The sequence below is a fragment of the Phalaenopsis equestris genome, unplaced genomic scaffold (assembly GCF_001263595.1).
Source record: "Phalaenopsis equestris unplaced genomic scaffold, ASM126359v1 Scaffold000134, whole genome shotgun sequence".
NCBI classification, from domain to species: Eukaryota; Viridiplantae; Streptophyta; class Magnoliopsida; order Asparagales; family Orchidaceae; genus Phalaenopsis; species Phalaenopsis equestris.
Window position 1 is genome coordinate 4,424,117 of NW_018164576.1, and position 22,180 is coordinate 4,446,296.

At 35.8% G+C, this 22,180-nt stretch overlaps 1 protein-coding gene across 1 annotated transcript; it reads left to right on the top strand.

Annotated features, from left to right (window-relative positions):
• Nucleotides 1-2,851: 2,851 nt before the first annotated feature.
• LOC110021434 (RING-H2 finger protein ATL74-like) lies at nt 2,852-3,151 on the top strand. The gene has a single exon (XM_020719918.1). The coding sequence runs from the start codon at nt 2,852-2,854 to the stop codon at nt 3,149-3,151; it is 300 nt and encodes a 99-aa protein (XP_020575577.1).
• Nucleotides 3,152-22,180: the final 19,029 nt, after the last annotated feature.

The window sequence follows — 22,180 nt, forward strand, 5'->3', positions numbered from 1 at the left end:
CAAACGAGCCGAACACGAACACACTTTTTGAGCTCGAAATATAAACGAGCCGAACACGAGTTGAGCCTTGGCTTGTAATTTTTTTCAAACTAATATATAATATTTTTAAACCATGATATTTTATTTTTTAATATTTTGATATAATTTGAAGCTCAAATCTTTGGGCCGATTAGACAATAAATTCTAATATATTTTGATCAATTCAATACGAAAGCAATTCTTGACCTCAACCAAACCGATATGGCTCAATTCATAGTTGAATATGCCAAAAAATCATGACTAATTATCATAAAGCCGCAAACGGATGCATCAAAATATACCATCATATGATGATGGCTTTGTATCGTAACTTTTTAGACAAATAATGAGTACAACATATTTACATATTGTTCACATAAGAAAATTTGATTATGATTATGTTCTGTGATATAATGAGTGCACAATTGTGTTACTATCGTTGTCCAAACGTGTTATTTTTTTTAATTATTTTTCCTTTAAAGTATGCTTAATCAAAGAAATTAACTTATCATTAAATTAATACTTTCGGGCATGAAATCAAATCGAATTGAACGATATGACCGGTTCAGTCATGAATCAATTCTTCAAAATTTTCAACCCAAATTCAAAACTAATTTTGACCAAAATGACCAGATCCGTGAGTTAAACCGACAAATTGGTGAACCAAGTATGATTTTTAACTAAGACTGATCAATTTTTAGCTTTTTGAGTTTGATCTAATAGCTAAAAAGAAAATTGTAGGAAAAAAAATTTAATATATGACTTCCCAAAAATTTAATTTAGAATCATATTCAAAATGTTCAAGAATGATGTGTCCTAAATAAGAAGATTGTATATTGAATTTGAAAATTTATATTCTTGCATCATTATTACATTATTTATATTGTCAAATAATTTTAAAATTCGTTAACCATTTGGTTTAACTCTGGATTGATTAGTTGAACTTTGAACATCTACTTCTTCTAATTTAAAATTTTGGCTGCCTTTTGAAATTTTAAATAATTATCAATTATTTTGTCTAATGACGGCGGCTGTTTCATAATAACAATCATGCTATGCCATAATATCAAGTGATGGCTGTCTAATAAAGTGAGCAAGTAACAACTACTGGGTTTTTAGTCTCTAGTGGCAACAATTAATGGTAATGTTTTGATAGAGAAATCTAATTACGATATTGACGTCACCAATTTGATGATAGTGATTGTCATAGTCGGGCTGAATATGGTGATTGATGATAGTGTTTTGACAATGATGGTAATGTAGCAACCGTCCAAAGAAACGATCGGACTATGGAGATCCTAAGTTAACTATCATATGACCACTATATTTTTGTAGAGCCTTGTGATTCTCTAAACATTCGAGTTATCTTTTCGTACTTATATCCAACTCCATTTTAGGCAGAGAGTCGGAGTTTATTTTAAAAATTTTTAAGGAAATATCATGTTAAATATTACCAACATTTAAGGCACTTCATCATATAGTTCAGAGCAATTTCCTTGATCATCAAATATCTTTCGAGTATTTGAGTGATTTTGTTATGTAAAACTTAATTAAACAATATTTTGTCCACTAGGCTTATCTCTTTGAGATCCTGAAGTTGACTATAATGATACAAGATTTAAACTCCATTTGATCCTCTAATATCATGAAGATTTTAGCAACGCTTCAAGGGCTAATTGATTTGGACTTTTTTGTACTAAGATCAAATCATTTTTAATGTTAATGGATTTGCCTCATCAAGATGTTTAGCTCCGTCAAAATTAAACAAACTTTAGCTCATATATTTATCTAACTGAGAAGCTCAACTGGACTATAAAAATACAAGATTTAGCAATCATTTGATTCTCTCTAACTAATATCCTAAAGATTCTACTGCACATAACAATGGATTGATTGGTCTTATTTGGACTTGGATCCGATGATTTTCAACATCGTTAGGTTTATCTCATCAAAGCTTTTAGTTCCATCATAAATTCATCCAAATCAAAGTTTGGATAATATATAATTTAATATTTAATCTTTTTTATTTTAATAAATGTTCAAATACACGCTTAATCAAATGAATTTTTTAATGATATATCAATATTTTGTTTTATCACATGGATCTACATAAATTATGACCGAATCTCTTCGGATTTGCATAAGTGTTAGCCTTAAATTAGAAATATTTTAGACTTTTGTGCTACCACTGATTAACTTTATAGATTAGGCTTCGCCAAAATCCATCATAATTTCTTATATCGTATATTTGGTCTTCAGAATATACATATATTCTTTATTTAACCCAACATGTAGTACTCTTTTGAGCATTCGAGTGATCAATTCTTTCGTCTAAATCTTAAGAAAAAAGTTAAAATGGTGATTTAGATGTTGAAATATTTAATTAAAATACTCATTTATTAGTATATATATTTAATGATTTAGGATTAAAAAAAGCGACCAACGCACAAAATTTAAAGATAGCAATCCATTCCGAAGAAAGCAAACCTTAGTGGCAAGCTTATCTCTCTCAAAGCATATATCTTTAACCATCAACCATCTTCTTCTTCCTGCCTCTCTTCCCCCTCCCATCCTCCCTCCTCCATGGACAGACACCTCCCCTGCTATCCTCCCACCATCTCCCCTGCTCCACCCCCCATCCCCTTCACACTCACCGCCACCTCCACCGCCGCAACTCCACCCCTCCTCACCCAACACACGGTGGTCGTGCTCGCTGCCATAACTTGCGCGCTTGTCTGCGCGCTCGGACTCAACTCGGCTCTCCACTGCGTGCTCCGGTGCACCCGTCGAGCCATCTCTGACCCCGCGGGCTGGGCCGCGGCCCGGCGTATCAATGCGGGATTGCGGCGGACCGACATCCTCTCGCTTCCCATCACCGTCTACTCCCATCCCCGTCTACGCCGTCGAGACGCCGGGCGGTGAAGGTTCTTCGCCGCCGCCGCTTGCGGCGCTGGGTTGTCCGATATGCCTGTCGGACTTTACGGATGGGCAGAAGATCAGGATTTTGCCGGCATGCGATCACCGGTATCATGTGAGTTGTATTGACACGTGGCTGCTTTTGCACGGGTCGTGTCCAACGTGTCGCCACCGGCTGTCGCCGCCTGGAAAGCAGCTTTCGCCGGAGATAGTTTGACTGCTGTCAACTTGGCCTTTTTTTCAGTGTATATATTAAGATTTTGTTTATTTATTTTAAATTTTAAGTGAACTGGTTGGTGTGGACAAAGATATTAGGGTCGTATTCAAAGAAAATATTACGTCCGAAATCTCTGATTAAAATTTGATGACCGTCAATTATATAAAATAATATTTTGTTATAAAATGTAGAAAAAATCATTAGTTTGATCCGGTTTGATCCGGTCGTAGCGTACAACACAGTACATTCATGTTGTGCTAAGTAAAAAAAATCTTGAATAAATAATTCGATGTGAAAGTCATAGTGTACAATATAATTATATTAAAGAAAACCTTCATTAAAGTCATGATAATCAAAATTGGTTGAGTTTTTCGACCCTATCATGATGTTTAATATTATAATATTGAATATTTTTCTTTAATATAATCATATTGTACTAAGCAGAAAAATATTCAAATAAACAATTTGATGTGAATGTCATAATATAAAACATAGTTGTCTATGATAATCAATATGAGCCGAGCTTATCTGTTTTTTAGATTATAAAATAATATTTTTCATATTTAACACACGTCAAATTTTAATTAGAGTTCGAGATCCAAATGTAATATTTTCACTTGTGTGCAAACCATCATAATTAGTCTTTAAATAAAAAAAAAAGGATGATCTCCATCCACCCATATTATAAAATTTTTTTAATACAATTTACATTAAAATAGGCTATTTTAAAATACATATCATTACTTTGGATGTCATGTCTATATCATATCTCGATACAACAAATCTTTTGAATAATTATTATATAATAATTTGATTGTTTATCTGATAAATTAACTTTATGGAGAGAGAGCATATGCCGAATAAAATTAAAAATATGCATCACAAAAATATTTTCAATATAAAATATATCTAAATATGTTAACATAATTGAACTGTCATCAACAAATTTTTGTGATGAGGAATGAACCTCAATGTATTTTGAGCAAGAAATATTTCAAATTCAAATTCAAATTCAAATTTAAGATTATATGAGCCCTGATTTCAAGAAATTTATAGTCAAAATGAACATCATGACAATACAAACTCGATAAAACTAAAAATAATTCATCGAAGTTCAAAATAACCTAGGTTGAATATTTAAATGCGTTGGTGCATCGATTGAAATGCTAAAAAATCTTAAAACTTTAGCATTATTTAGTTAAATCGAGCATCTCGACAAGAGGAATCCAACTAGCCAATGATTATTCAATTATGATGTCATTAAGACACTAAAATGTTTGGAAAAACTATTTGTGATTGAGAGATTAAATGTGGATTGCCCGATGAAATTTATCAAAATGTCCCTCTAAAAAAACTGCTAATAGACCTTTGTTCTTCACTTCTAGGGGTAGGGAAGAGAGAAAAGAGTAGGGTAAGTGCTAAAACTTAACTCTTGAGTCACCAGTCACCAATGATCGTTGTCGATCAACAAAAATAATTTGTTGCCATTTATAGTCATTATAGTAACCAACTAAAGTTTTTGTAGCCAATTATTGTTGTTGCAATCACCAACATTATCTTGTAATCCCATATGAACTGACCCTCTTTTAGGGTCAATTGTGGTGCCACAAAGGCAAATGATTCTTATTTTTATCAACCGAGGGGATAATGAATTATTGTAACTCAATCCTCACAAACATTCATAAGTCATTCACATTCTCAAATACTTAGACATAATCCTTCGCAAGGTTTCCTTTGTACTGTACTCAAAATAATCATTACCTAAGTTGGTTAATCTTGTGCAACTGTATTATAGCGAAATAATTAATGTTATTATATGCCCCGAAGTAAGATGGCTCACTGAAATCTCGCAAGCCTGTGAAACACCACACTTAGTTTAATAAATTCACGAAAGTCTGCAAATAGGTCAGCAGCCTGGCATGATTATTATTTTTATACATTCTAAGCATGATGTTTATATTAAAACACCAAAATATGAGTGATATGTAAGGCTATAAAAAGTGCTCTTTATTCGCAAATAATTTATGTTCAGCGCGTTAAAAATTTGTATTTGATTTATTGGTTAAGCAAATGAGTTGAACACATAATTTTTTCGAGTTGGAACTATAAATAAGCCGAACACAAACTAATGTATGTTCGTTCGTGTTCGGCTTATCATGATTTGAAATGATTAAATAATTAAATAAAAATGTATTTTTTTATGTGTGCATCATGAATGCGCCTCTACGAATCTCGAGATGATTCAACAAATTAGGAGACATAAAAGTGCATCTAAGGAGGTTCCACTGGTATGAAACCAAGGGACCATATGACTAGATAGAACCTCCTGAACTGAGGCCAGAGGCCGATCGGATGTAGGCCACCTAAACTAAAGCAAATCAAGTCTAGCAAATGCATCAATCTGCCTATCTTCTCTTTACACCAAGACTCTTTACACCAAGATTTACCCAAGAGCAAGAACACCGAAGAAGAAGAAATACGTACAAGAGAAAAAAACCTATTTCTCTTCTGTCACAAGCTAACAAGAAGTAATCAAGAAGAGCAGCATTCTTCTTCCACTATCTTCTTTTCCCTTCTGCAGAGCACGCAAAAACAACACCTTGCAAAAACACCTGCCGAGGAGAAATATCAAGGGAGTAACGACTCCTCCCTCTTGATTGAACCACCAGACCTTCAACAAAGACGCGCAGAGGGAGCAAGGTTTCTGTTTCGCGAGCGAGAGTCGGAGATAGGGAGCACTTCTTTTTCTATTCGCGAAAATGGGAGCTTCCTGTTTCGCGAGAGAGAGAGAGACTGAAACGAGAGGGTTCTATTTTGTTCACGAAAGAGAGACAGAGACAGGGGAGGAAGTTAATGGGAGTAGTTATGGTTTTTTTTTCTTTTGTTTTTCTCTACCGGGCTCCACACTCAACAAATCTTCCACTTGGAGACCGGTACACATACTCCAACTTCTTCTTCCTCAAACTGATATCCTCCACTAGTGGCGTAGCCTTTTTCTTCAAATGTGTTATCCTCCACCTCTGCAACTCAATGCCCAACTGAACAAGCTAGAAGACCAACTGAAGCTGCACACAACTTCAGTTTCTCCAGAGTAACACCATTTGTCAACATATCAACAGGGTTCTGGCTTCTACAAAATTTCTCAAGCAACAACTGTCTGTCATCTAACAATGACCGTATGAAGTGATACTTGATCTGAATGTGCTTAGTCATGCACTGAAATGCTAGATTTCTGGCAAGGTATATGACGCTCTGACTATCACTGTAGAGAATGATCTTATGATTCTTCTAGCCCAATTCTTCCAAGAAGCCCTGTAGCCATATCATCTCTTTTGCAGCCTCTGACACTGCTATATACCCAGCGTTTGTGGTAGACAATGAAACTGTCTTCTGCATATTAGAGCTCCACGATACTGCAGTGCTACCAAAAATATAAATATAGTATGTAGTACTTCTTCTGGTATCAATGTCCCCAACTATATTAGCATCAACATAGCCACGTACCTCTGAACTCTTTCCTGAGAAACACAAGCAAGTTTCTGCAGAGCCTCTTAGGTACCTCAAGATCCACTTCACTGCTTCCCAATGTTCCTTTCTAGAATTACTCATGTATCTGGTAACGTCTCCCACTACATGGGCAATATCCGATTTGGTGCAAACCATAACATACATAAGTGAACCAATAGCTGAAGCATAAGGAACCTTACTCATGTGATCTTGTTCCTCTTCTGACCTGGGTGACTGATTCTTGCTGAGACTGAAGTGACTTCCCAAGGGTGTGCCAACTGGTTTGGCCTTGTTGAACCTGCTAGGTACCTTTTTCACATACTCAGCCTGAGAGAGTCTCAACATGCCTCTGACTCTATCTCTAACAATTCTCATACCAATGATTTATTTTTCCGCTCTCAAATCCTTCATTGCTAAGTGCTTTGACATCTTCTTCTTCGGATTATTGATATCCTCAATACTAACACGTGCAATAAGCATATCATCCACATACAGCAGTAGAATGATATAAGAATTGTCAAAATACCTGACATAACAATAGTGATCTGCCTGACATCTGTTGTACCCTGCACTGTGCTTGAAATTATCAAATTTCTTGTGCCACTGTCTAGGAGTTTGCTTCAGACCATACATGCTCTTCTTCAATCTGCAAATTGACTCTTCCTTTCCTGGTACCACGAACCCTTTAGGTTGGTGCATGTAGATGTCTTCTTCAAGATCCTTGTGAAGAAATGTTGTCTTCACACCTAACTGCTCAAGGGAGAGATCTTCAGTAGCCACCATAGACAGTACCATTCTGATGGTTGTAAGCTTCACCACACGAGAGAAAATCTCGGAATAATCAATACCGTGTTTCTGCTGAAAACCCTTTAAAACAAGTCTAGCCTTGTACCTTTTATTGCCATAATGCTCAGTCTTCACTTGATACACTCACTTTTTGTGTAATGCCTTCTTCCCAGATAGAAGATCTGCCAACTCTCAAGTCCGACTTTCAAGCAGAGAATTCATCTCCTCCTTCATGGCAAGCTCTCACTTGCTCGAATTTTCATCTTGCAATATTTCTTCATAACTTTGAGGTTCTCCACCACCTGTCAGCTGAATGTAGTTCAAAGATGGAGAATAACGTTGTGGAGAACGTCTAGCCCTTTCTGACCTTCGAACTAAAACTGTAGGGGTAGACTGCTCTGAAACTGGCTGTGGAACAATAGGAGTGGATGCCCCAGATCCACTCTCCTCTCACCTGCTTCTCTGTCCTGCACTGTGACCTCTGCTAAATCATCAAATCTTACCAACTCAGATTCTTTCAGTGTTTTCAGTGAGTGTTGTTTCAGAAACTGTACTGGACTTATCCTTGTACATAACCTTCTCATTGAAAAATCACGTTCCTGCTTCTTATGATCTTCCGACCCTGATCATCCTAGAGACCATATCCAAATGCCTCATATCCATAACCAATGAAATAACACTTCTTTAACTTAGCCTCAAGCTTACTTCGAGTATCAAGATTCATGAGAATATAATAAAGACATCCAAAAGTCTTAAGGTGAGAAAATTTTACGTGAGAAAATTTTACCAGAAAATTTTACCTCTTTCCCACTCCAAACTTCTTCAGGTAATTCATAGTTTAATGGAACAGATGACCCCCTATTGATCAAATAAACTACAGTACTGACAACTTCTGCCCAGAAAGTAGGTGATAGTCTGGCATGCAATCTCATGCTTTTAGCCTGCTCATTAATGGTCGTGTTTATGCACTCTGCAACACCATTTTGCTGTAGTGTCCCCGAAGTAGTCTTCTCCATTCTGATTCTCTGAGCTGCACAATACTCCTTGAACCCACCATCAATGTACTCACTACCATTATCAGACCTTAGACATTTTAGCTTTAAGCATGTCTCTATCTCAACCATGGTCTTCCAAGTTCTAAACACACTGAATACATCAGATTATACTTCAAGAAATAAACCCATACCTTTCTGCTATGATCATCAATAAATATGGCGTATTAACGAGAGCCTCCAAGAGACGCCACTGAAAAAGGTCCCCACACATCTGTGTGCACAAGATCTCGCTTTCCTGCCTTTGGCGTCCTGCCACCCTTCAAGAAACTGACCTTCCTCTGCTTCCCCATAATGTAACTCTCACAGATGCCGAGATTAACTACTTCAGTTCTGGTAGCTTACCTCTGAACTGAAGTTCTTTCATACCTCTCTAACTCATGTGGCCAAGTCTGCAATGCCACAACTCTGATGTGCTCTCTGCAACAATAGTATCAATACTGTTAATTAAATCAGTAGTCATATATAATGTACCTGTTTTGTTACCCCGAGCCAGTACCAGGCTCCTTTAGTAACCTTCCAGGTGCTATCTGAGAACACTACTAAATGACCACACTCATCAAGCTGCTTAACAGAAATAAGGTTCTTCTTCAGTTCAGGAATGTGTCTGACCTTTTACAGAGTCCACTTATTTTTTTTTGGAAGTGCAATGTCAATCTCCCATTCTTACCACGTTCAGAGCTTCTCCATTTGTCAAATATACTTTCCCAAAGTTACCTGCAACATAATTCCACATCAATTCCTGATGGAAAGTTGTATGGAAAGAAACCTCTGAATCTAGTATACAGTCATCAACAAAACTATGAACTGCCAGCAGTAGTGCATCCTGTGATTCTTCAATTACCACATTCACACTGCCATTCTCCTTCTTCTTAGGATTCCTGCAGTTCCTCCTTATGTGGCTAGTTTTGCCACAATTCCAGCAAGTTACTTGTTTAACAGGCCTTGACTTGCTCATGCTTCTGCTCTTTGATTTTGATCTTCCCCTGTTTGAGTTCCTGTTCTATGATCTCCCATTGGAATCAACATTTAATGTTGAATTTGAACCTGAGATTTCACTAGAATCTTTCCTGCGCACCTCCTCAGCCAAAATCAAATCACGAATATCTTCATATTTCAATTTTGATTTACCTACAGAATTACTGACAACCATCTTTATAGCTTCCCAACTATTTAACAATAAAGCCAACAAGATCAGTGCACGTATCTATCATCAAATTGAATTTTCACAGCCGATAATTGATTTGTGATAGTATTGAAATCATTCAGGTGTTTTACAACAGACATACATTCCGCCATCTTCAAATTGAATAACTTATTCATCAAATATACCTTATTATTCGTCGACGGCTTTTCATAAATACCTGACATGGCTGCTGACCAAAAGAAAATATGTTGAGATTTTCATACTTATTTTACACTGTTTTTGATGATATTACACTTTAAAGAAAGATATTTTTGATGTTTTGTTGCAGGAATGATGAATTAGGGTCATTAGAGCAAAAATATGCAAAAAAAAGCGAATTTGGAGCGAAAATGACCAAAATGTGAAGATTTGAACTAGGGCGCCGACGACGAGACCAACGGCGCCGACGACGGACTTTTTTTGAGGCTCTAGGGCGTCGACGACGAGATTTTCCCGAGACTCCAGAATTAATTCACTTAGAAGGCCCACTAACGGCGCCCTCAAGGCCACCGACGGCGAGCTCGGCTGTTATGTTCGACAATGCATTGGATGACTTGGATGACGATGAATTTTGGAGGGGTGCTTAGGCAACTCTTGGGAAAACTCATCCACAACTTTAAAAGAAGATATTTGCCAAAAATTAGAGAGGTCATGGATGTTAGAAAGGTCCTGGAGGATAGAGAGATTCCATTAGTGTATAGAGAATTCACTAGAGTGTCAAAATTGTGAGGAAGAGATTCAGAGGAACTTCCAGGAGTGTTCTTGGGGAGAAATTATTGATAAGATATTTACTTGTTATAGTTTGTATGACCTTGATTTTATATATGAATTTTGAGTTTTGTTGTGTTTTCACTATGAGATCTGAGTAGTTTTATCTTTCTCCTTATCTCGAGATTTATGAAATGGTGATTTGAATTGGTGAAGTAAGAAAATGTTTAAGAAATTGTGATGATCTTTTGACTTTGATCTTAATTTACTTTCAATTTGGCCAATTGATTTGTTAAAATATGTTGAGTTTTACAACTAAAGTGAAGATTACCGAATCAGGGAGGTCAAAGCCCTTGGAAGTTTGGTGCAAATAAATAGGGAAGTAATAATATTGGGCATAGAATTGGAGATTTTATAGTGATATATTAAAATTCCCAAATCGGTCCTATTGTTTGGGTGTTGAAGTGTAGATGTTAGCCCTTAGGTGAGGGGAACGTGGGAGCTCCGAATTGAGAGTCGGTATCCACCCAGCCTAGCCACAGATTCAGTAAACAACCATAGGATTAGTCAATGTTCTTTATGTCTGGACCAAAGGGTAAAGAATATGTATGCTCCTATTTGACATAATATAATTTGAACCAATTTATTTTATCCATTCACTATAATTTCTTGACAAGGAGAAGAGTGTTTTCTTATATATTGAATATCACATTAAAAACCTTATTAGTATAATTAGTTATTTAAGATTTATTAAAATTACATATTTATTTCAATTGCCTATTAGTGACAGATAAACAATTTGAATTCTATTGTTGCGATTAAATATTGCTTTTCTAAAATCTTAGTTCGTAGTTCTAATATTACTCCCTGTGAGATCGATATCTAGGACTCCATTAGAGCCTATATTACTTGAGCGATACATATACTTGCATTGATAAGTGTGACTTTACAATTAATGAATATTTTATACATACATCTTTATCGAATCTATAACTGTTATTAAGTTTTTGGTGCAGTTGCTGAGGAAATAAATCTTTTAGCAGCAATATAAAATATTTGTATTTTTAAGCATATATAAAGTCGCTATCAGCTACCATAAGATCTGCAGTCGTCCTTACCTTAACGACGTTATGTGTAACATACCTCGATAGGGTCAATCGAATAGACCCCATAACCTGTCGATCCAACATATTCCATTCAGCCTCATCCATCCTTTCAGGTTTTCTCTCCAATAATGAAAGTTGAAGTTATTCTCATAGAGGTAGTCATCTATCTGCATTCTCCAATAACCAAAATCTGTGTCATCGAACTTCTCGATCCCTAAAACCTTCACTTCATTCGCAGTCATTGGCTCTGATACCAGTTGTTTGGTATATTTAATTGAAAACATCGACGATGAAGTGAAAAATAGAATGAGAAAATTCACACCAGAAAAGAACACACGGATTTGAGTGGTTTGACAAATTGCCTACATCCACGGAGTTGCAGAGGATTTTACTAATTGAAGAATTTACACCGTTTGATCACGTCAATAATTACAGGATCTCTCACCTGCTCTTTCTCTCTTTACATCGAGATTCACCCAAAAGCAAGAACACATAAGAAGAAGAAATACGTACAAGATAAGAAATCTATTTTTCTTCTGCCACAAGCCAACAAGAAGAAATCAAGAAGAACAACCTTCTTCTTCCACTATCTTCTTCTTCCTTCTGCCAAGCACGCAAAAACAACACCTTGCAAAAACACCTGCCGATGAGGAATATCAAAGGAGTGACGATTCCTCCCTCTCGATCGAACTACCAGACCTTCAGCAAAGTCGCGTAGAGGGAGCAAGGTTTCTGTTTCACGAGCGAGAGACAGAGACAGTGAGCACTTCTTTTTTTTGTTCGCGAAAATGGGAGCTTCCTGTTTCACGAGAAAGAGAGACGGAAACGGGAGGGTTCTATTTCGTTCACGAACGAGAGAGACTGAGACAGGGGAGGATGTTAACAGGAGCAGTTATGATTTTTTTTTCTCTTCCGGGCTCCACACTCAATAAATACAATTTCACAAGCAGTCTCACGAATGCTCTTGAAATTCCTCATAAGGGGCCACTAATTAGCAATAACATAATACTTGAACATCCCAACGAACATCCTCTTTACGAATGCTCGATAGCATAGTATCGTTTTGTCGACATGAGCTCCTCATCTAGAGATCAATAAGTAGCCATAGTAGAGTAGCGGATTGGCATTGCCAAGTTGATCGAGCCAAGTCCTACGGACCCAAAGTTCAATTAAAGGTAGACAAACCCCAATTCAACATAGTCGAACGAGCAACTATTTCCAAGCCAAGGCTCGTCGATTTCAGCAGACCAAGTTAGAAGGCCACCGAGTTGTAGGGCCATATATGTAAAATATTTAAAATATCATGTGGGAGAAGTTTACTAGCTCATAGCTTTAGTAGTATTTAAATACAGTGAAATCTGTCTTTTGAGCATTATAGTCATGTGGCCCAAATGAGAATTCTAGTGGTTGAGCTCTAATTCGTGCACAAACTAATTCGAACAAATGAATTTGAAACATGCCGAATATGAATGTACTATTTCAAATAAGAGCCCACATCAAACGAATCAAACACTAACAAATTCGGCCCTTGATCGAATGTTTACACCCCAAATGATATGAGCCTTATTAAAAAAAAAAAAAAAAAAAAAAAAAAGGGAAGTTTGTAATGAGTATTGATAAGATAGCGATCACCACTTGAAGATATCCACCAAGCTCTAGATGGGGCTTATCGCCATCCATCCAAGATAACGAGGGCACTCTTACAATTCTTGTGATAGAGATTGAAAGATATAATTAGATAATTTGGGATAGGATATTCAATTTTTAATTTAATATTAAATGTGAAATTTATTTTAAATAAATTTCCTTTAATTATTTTTAAAGATAAATTCTTACCTAGGCCCACTAAAGATAATATATAATGGAATATGATTGAATGCTAAGAATAAAATAAAGAATGATAAGATTTCGCTCATTTGGTGTGGAATGTGGGGACCATCTCATCTCTCTTTTACATTCCTCCTATTTCTTGATTCTAATTTAGCCTTGATGGTTAATTTGATTTGAATCTCATACTTTCCAAGGAGAAAAAAAAAAGGTTATGCGATTATAAGGATGAAACCGGGGGAAAATTTTATGTTAATATCTATATATAATTTTGATTAGAATGAATTTGAAATTATCCTATACATTTTAATATTTATGTTGTATATAAAGAATTTATGTTACACTCATTTTAAAATAAATCTACTAGGTTAGACCCGTCCCATCCTACATAAAAAGTTAGTTGTAAACTTTTAATAAAATTGAATGGGTTGTTGTTAACTAAGGATCTGTTTGGTTCGGCGGTAGGAGCGCGGTGCGGGGGTTGGCTGAGAATCGCGACTGTTTGGGACGATTTACCGAGCGCGGCGTCCCACCGTTTGGTCAAAACACGGGCCGCAGATCGATACCCGCGGCCCGCTTTGGAGTGATGGATTATTGCAATGGTTACCCTCCTTCGCTCCTGCCCTAATTTCCGTTCAGCGGTGGTAGTTCGGCATTTCACTTTCGGCTATTGCTCGAGATGGAAGTGGACGTAAATTAAAGCCGGAAGATTTGAGCAGCAGGGAGAAGTATCGCCATTACAGGTGGGGTTTTGTTAAGCTTTCTATTGCTCCACTCAAGAAACACTAACAATATCTAATAAGTAGTTCGGTCTCTCACTCATAGAGGAATATGACTTGTAGAAACCTGCTTTTGTGAAATATAGACACAGTAATAACCATTATTCCTTTGCTGAAAACACATAAATTGGAAGTTAATGTGCTATTTGCAGCCTAAAGTTCTGGACATTTGCTAATTGCGAAATGAGTATTGATTTTGTGGCTAAACAAGCTGCCTAATCATCATTCTGTCCTAGACGAAATGGCTGTATGAAAATGCAGCGTTTTTTTGGATCGGTAGGAATGAATGCCAAAGTTGAACTTAGAACCTAGTTGATCAACACAGTATTTGTATATATATTTTATTTTTACATATATGCTCACTTAAGGTTGGAAGATGCTTTGCTGGTACTTACTTTTTCTCTTAACTAAAGCTTAATGCACTTTTTCTATAATCTTTGATATATGAGGTGTATTTGTTTTTTTTTTTAATAATTATACATTTTTATATTTTGCAAAAGTTAATTTTTAAAAAATCACAATGCTTGTCATGCTTCTTTTTTTCTTTCTTTTTTTAATTTGGCTTGAGTGCTGCAATGTTGTAGTGATGAGTTGGCCAAGTCACCATTTTGAGGAAAAGAATGGTATCTAGATATTCTATACAAACTCCAAAATATTTCAGCTGAAAATTTTGTGAATTTATCACTATCATCTAAGTTTTACTTTGAACAAATTTTCTACTTCTGAAATATCAAATATATTGGTGTCACATTTCATAAAAAATTTATTAAACAAGGGCAGACTAGTCATTTTTCTTAAAACAGTTGTCTCACAACTGTTTTCACATTGCTGCAACAAACAAACAACCAGCTTTCTCGCAGCAACTTACCCGTAGCAGCTTCCTGGGGCAACGCAACAGCAATGGAAAAGCTGAGAAGGTGCACCTGCAAAGCTGAGAAGGTGCAAGCTGAGAAGGTGCACCCTAAACAGACCCTAAGAGTCCGTTTGGGATGGTGGTGAGGTAGTGGCAGCTCCCTACCTACAATCTGACTTTTTCAAAAAAAAAAAAAAAATGTAATAACTACCATAGCTTTTTGAACATGAGATTATTTTTTAACAGTTTTACAACTGCTTTTTAATAAGCTGCAGCTGCACAAAACAAATCCTAAGTTATATCTTTGTAAATTAATAAACTCAATATCATTTTTTAAAAAATTAAATTTTTATATAGTAGATCTTTAGCTTTTGATCTTGGTTTTTTTTTTTTATTATTATTATTATTTAACTTGAGTATGAACCAACACCTTGGTGAAATATATATTTATTTGTACTTTTTTTTTTTTTTATATCTTGATGATCTAATTTGTTGTGAATGCTATAGGTCAAAGTTGATCAATGTTCAATATGCTGATTTGTTTCTAATGTCAATTATTTTGCATGTACATCTAACTTTAACTTTAATTTGTTTGTGCATGTAACTTTAACTTTACACCTCCAATAGGAGCATATCACTTTATTATAAATAAATGTCATATTATGGAGTACATAATTTTTTTATTAGTTTAAGATGAATATAATACATATTTCAATTAGTCAATCATTCTACTCCACATAATAGGCTATCAAATCTCATACATTGGAGAACTGCAACACTCAGACGGCACCAAACACTTGGGGAAGACTTCTTTTTTCCAAGGAAGATTTACAGAAATATCACTCCCTTCTTATGTATTTTGATGCCTAATACCGAAATTTTAAATTTATATGTATATCACCTTATTTATACAAGAGAATATGTATTTCTATTTCTTAAGTTAAAATAGGCGTGTTTGTTATGTCATATTTGAAGTTGAAAATGGGAAGTATTATTTTAGGATATTGATCAAATACTTAATGATTTATCATATATATTATTAAAAATTGTAAGAAAAATTAATGGCTAATTCTTGAATATTAGATGCTTTTCTTGGGGATAATCATAAAATCATTCTACTGATGCTATTTTTTGCTTCTAAACAAGACAGATCTCATCAAGAATTATATAAATAGCAAATTTGGTGTATATATCTAAAGTGTCAACATGAATCTCAAAGCAGTCGAATGATCTTGATGAAGGTTAGGCAATTGAGGCATCCTGTCATCCAACAAACGACTGTGTGATCAGAATCGACCCACACACTATTGCGAGAGATTCAATTGGTTGACGGCGTCTGCAATCCCAACTGACCATGACACATGCAAGAGTTTTTTATTGCAAGCTAGTCAGCCTACTTGCTTTCACTATGGCGGATGAGATCACAATTCAAACGGGCGCCTCAGCCGACCGACATTTATTTCGAAAGGCGCAATCCCCACTCAACTGGTTGCCACAGCAGGTTGAATTCAAGCTGGACGACCAATCAGTTACAACCATATTAGAATTCAAATTGTAACATAGTTATGATATGAAATCTACTATCTATTATAACATTAATTGTATTAAAAAAATTTTCTATAATTGTTCACTTCTTTATGTAATTGTACAAAGACGCTTCTATAAATAAGAGACAAAATGACCAATAAAGGGACCTTTCCCCGTTCTCCCTACAGTGAATTCTTGACTTACTGCTACTTTCTTTTTCCTTTCTTATCTGGTTCTAACTCTTGAGTTGTATTCACAAAAAAACAATTTAAGATTTGAAATTCTGAAAGGTGGTGCGGTGAGCAAAGACATGCCTAAGATGAGAAGTAGAGCCAACCGCGAAGGAAAATCTCAGCAGAAAAAGTCAGCGCCAATGAAATTCAATAGAGAGACATTGCGTCGAGACATACAAGAAGAGATATAGGCAATGCGAGCACAAATAATGAACCAGTTCGAGACTTTTCGGGCATTCATAATCTTGAACACCCGACCGACGCCCATGGAGGGAGTTTCTGGGAACCTGCCCTCTGAGGGCTTCCCTTAACAATCCGCCCAAACCCCACAATTGGCCCGGTCATCGGCCAATGAAATGACTAAGAGATTCTCATTTGGCAGAAAACACTGCGTCCACGCCAGCGGTCCCACATCAGGCGAACCGAGTAGAAACGCTAGCTCGCTCGCTCGGTCATGGGTTGTGTCTTGTCCCGGAGAATCCTAGAAGTTGTACCCACAAAAAAACTCAGAATTCCTCACTTTGATCCCTATAAAGAGAAAAGCAACTTACCAATCACCCCGTTTCTTTTGAGTCGACACTTGGAGTCCTACAGGTCAATGATGTCACGAGGTGTGATAAGTGTAATTTATGTGGTATAAATTGTGTAATTCCTGTAATATCTTAATTTTTTTATGTTAATATTTTGTTGTTATTTTACATTTTTGTTCCTTATTAATCATTTTAGGTGTATTTAGTTTTATTTGTGCAGCTATTGAAAGATTTATTAATGTAGCAGCATAGGAGCTTTGGGCATTTATGAGTCATCTTATACTGTAGGATAAAAAGCTTGGTGCATATGCCCCAAGCTATGGTCGTCTATGCATCACACCAAGCACTGCTCCAAGCATCGTGCAACATAGAACTTAGGGCCTGTGCACCAAGCAGTGGGCGCATATGCGCCACACTAAATAACATACAACATGAATTTTGGGCCCAATGCGGAAAGTATGAGAGCATAAACACCAAATTGTGGGTGATTGCCCTTACTGAGGAACAGACCACGTCTGAACGAAATCTCACAAACTCAAAATGGAGCTGCCACTAGTCATATGAAACCTGGTGAGAAGTTGACAGAAGGGGACCAAACAGAGACAGGGTCGGGCTGCAGGCACTCCCTTTTATCGTTCAAGGTTGAGGGCATGACAACCACCCTTGAGGATCTGCCACAACATTGGGGCTAACTCGGTCACATCTTTCAGCGGTCCTCCGATCAAGCGTCCTTCCAAGTCAATAGTGCAGCAACATGGAAAATAAATAAATGAATAAATTTTTTTTTTCGCGTACCCATAAACATATCCATCGAAGGAAATGTGTGGAAAGGCTTCTCTCCCCCTCTTACCAAGGCACCTCTACCTTCTTGAGGTAGGGCTCAGTAAAGATGCTGATCTCCCTTCGGGCACCTGCTACCCTCCTCAACATCCTTAGCAAGCAGGGCTTGCTATTCCTCAGAGCCCACAACTGCATCTAGCTTAGAGGCCATGGTCTCCTAGCGAGGGACTCTCGACGTCCACCCCTCCAGATTCTCAGATGATCAACTGACCCAAGTTTGGGCTATGACCGCTTCCTTTTCTTAACTTTATCCTTTTTTACATAAGCCAGTGGTTTCAAAGCCTACCTTTGCAAGAATTTTAGGGTCTCAGACGATCCGGCTTGAAGCATCAGCCATGGTGCAACTCAATTATCCAAGTATGAATTACAGCGGATGCAATGTCTAGCCCAAGGCTCTATATATAGAGCACTTTCGACACATAATCCAAGAAAAGCTAATTATTGAATTGATTTTCTTGAGTCTAATATCATTGAACACTAATAATGTCCTTTTCATTATCGTAGCTATCACTTTCAATGAGTAGGAAATTCGAGGAACTAATAAATATACACCAAAACTCTTAGCACAAAACTTAAAGTAGTTGAATGGACCTGATGAAGGTCAGACAATCAAAGCATCCTACCGTAAGCAAGCGACCACATGATCAGAATTGAACGACTCATTATTGCGAGAGATTCAATAAGCGAACCACGGTCGCAATCCCAACGGACCAAGATGCATGCAAGAGCAGTTGATTGCAAGCTAGTCGACCGACCCGCTTTTACCACGACAGACGATATCGCCATTTGACCGGAAGCCTCAGTCGACCGAATTCAAGCAGACCGACCAACCAGTTGCCACCATATTAGAATTCAAATTGTGATACATATATGGTATGAAATCCATATAATAATTAGAGCATCAAAAGAATGGATTCCATAACTGTTCTCATTTCTGTAATTTTACAAATACACCTATATAAATAGTAGACAAAAAGACAAATAAAGGAGCCTTTCTCTGCTGTCCCTGTAGAGAATTCTTGACTTATTCTCTACTTCTTCTTTCCGACTCAAACTCTCGAAACGTGTTCACGAAGGACAATTTATGATTCAAAGTTACTTTAGAAATACAAAAGATGTGATCGGAATTAAAAAAAAAAATTGATCATAAATATTATAGGGCATATCAAAAACAGATTTAAAAAAATTATATCTTAAAATATAAATTTAATATAGATAGGCTTCATTTTTAATAATTTGACAATACTATTTAAAAACGTAACCGATTACAACTAAAACAACCACATATCGCACAATTTTTATGTATTTATATATCTAACACCAAAAAATAGCATTATTTTAATTTTTTAAGAAATAAATAAACCTTTGTATGCATAGATAATGTGACATATATTTAAAAATTAAAATTTAAATGTTAGATATTTAAGGACATAGGAATTAAATCGTATGCATCTAAATCTTCCTTTATTTCATAAAAGGTAAATCTATAGCATTGCATAATTATCATATATTTTTTATAAATATATTTTTATTATTCACCCTTTATTTTTTTATTAGATGCTTCCAAAACGATTTTCTGAACATCATTGATAAAATAGGCTTACATTTGTAACACAAAGAACTTAATGGGCTGGGCTCCTGCTAGCCCTAAAAAGTCATGAAGTAATTTATGGACAAAGCCCACCGACATTGAAGAATTACATGCCAAGCATAAACTTAAAGGTACATGTATATTTTATAGCTTTTATTTATATGAAATATGCAAAATATATTAAGATATTTTAAAATTATTTTTTTCTGGGTTTCATCCTTGTTAATCCATTCAAAGAACATAGAATGAAACTTTCATTTAAACCGATTCAAAATTTCTTAGGGCTTATAATTATCAAGTAATTATTTGAATGGGTGCTTCAAATAACGATTACATAATTTTAAGAAAATGATTGCCATGAAAAAAAAGGTAAATTAATTTTCTATAATTGATAAAAATTGTTATAGAACAAACATTTAACATAGATATATAGATAGTGAGGGAATGACTCAAACAAATTCTTCTCGAATAGGTTATTTTGTAGGAGAAAATTTTCTGCTCTGCGTATGAGCTTCAATTAGATTAAGTCATCTAAGCAATGTTTAATTTAATAAAATTATAATTTTTTAAAATAGGGCCTATTGACATACACCCTTTGCTTGGGGGCTTATTCTAATAGGAGCCCATACACAGGTCTGCCTGCGGGCTCTATATGGAAAAAAATTTCATTTTGTAGAGGACCGATTTGAGCAGATCGAATTAAGAGACAACATTGAAACAAAGTATTGGAAGAAGTTTTAAAGTACTTCATTGAGACCCAACAATTTTAGATTAAAATTCAAGATTATGTTATGTTCATGCTTGACAATCAACTCCATTTTTAATAGGTAAGGGAAGCAAGTCCAAGTTGCATGTGGCAACCTTTGGCTTTGCAAGTTTATTGTTATAAGTGACTCAAGATGAATGATAATCAAATACTTGTTGTTGCACATAAATCGTGCTCTCATAATGATTTGATTAAACTAATTCGAATAAATATGTTTATGCAATATGTGGATCAAATAGCATGTAAATTTTCTAGATTATCGATTATTAAATAATAAAGTCAATTATAATACTCATCTTAGCTTGAAAATTATTTGTGGCTTTCTTTATTTAAATTCATAAGGAGAATTTTCAAATTGAATGCCATAACCTTGGAGAAAAATCTCTTGAGGTGGACTGTTAAGCTTGTAATTATCTATGAATGCGAGTAAAATTTAGCACTAAAGAAGAGTCACTATCATGGAAATGTCATCATAATTTTTTATTTGTCCATAAATGTAATTAGAGAAATGAATGCTATGGAAATTTAAAATGTTAGGTGTCCTTATCCAGAACCAATTCATGCCAGCTTGGTCTTCCTTTCTAGAACTATAGGGGACCAAGATCTATTTGACTTCATTATTTGACCTCCATTTATTTACTTGGCCCAAACGCGTATGAATGTTGGGGTTATTCTGTGTTAAAATTTTCATGCGATGGAGACACACATTTCTTAACAATATCATACAAAAAAATCAACGTGGAAAGAGATAAGTTAAAGGGCTTATAAGAGATAGAGATGATTTACATTAAAATTTTAAGAAGGAAGATGATGCATGCCAGAAAATTCACGGTGGTAGAGTAATATATTATCGTCTTAGCATTGTACGAGAATTCTGCACACACTCTGATGAAAAAGAAAAAAACAGTGACTACTCTAAAAGTTTTTACGTGGAAATCCCTTAAATGGAAAAACCACGAGGCCTGATCTAGTTGCAAAAATACACTATTGATTGATGATTACGAAAATCTCTTATCCTACAGACGGGAAAAAGTAACTATATTTTTCAGATTACGACGTTGACTGACAGTGTTTGGTTGGTGGTGATCGATGACTGTTGGCAGAGATCGACGATGATCGACGGTGATGCTGAACTACAATTCTTCTCAAGGTTTCAAGCTCTTTCTAGACTTCAACCCCCCCCCCCCCCCCCCCCTCATGAGAGGATGAGGCTCTATTTATAGTGTTCTGGGTGGAATTAATGCAGGAAAATGAATTATTTTGATCGAACGATCCGGAGAGCTTCTCTTGATCATACAACTTTTACTGGACATTTGAGTGTTGTAATAATGTCAGAATTGAATGATCTTAAACTCGTTTGATTCCTCATGTCGAGCTACTCGATTCGAGTATAAACTTGTTATAATTGACAACCCTTTGATCTTTCAAATGTGTCCGGAAATCATTTAAGTGTGATTCAATGACTTGATCTGGGCTTGATTTGACTCGGATAGGGCTAATTTTCATATCATTAGGTTCTTCTCATCAAACCGGTCAGTTTGTCTATAACTTTACTGAAATCGGAGTTCTGGATGACTTTTATCAAAATTTGAATGTTTCATGCTTAAAATATCATCTCGAGTTTCGTGTCAGATGATAAAAATTTGTTGGTGGCGTATCAGTTGCCTCCCTATTTTCGAGCGAGACCATTTTTATCGACCGAAAACATATATATATATATATATCTATGTATCTTACT

Coding starts and splice junctions, on each gene's coding strand:
- LOC110021434 (XM_020719918.1), top strand. CDS start 2,852: ATGCGGGATTGCGGCGGACCGACATCCTCTCGCTTCCCATCACCGTCT.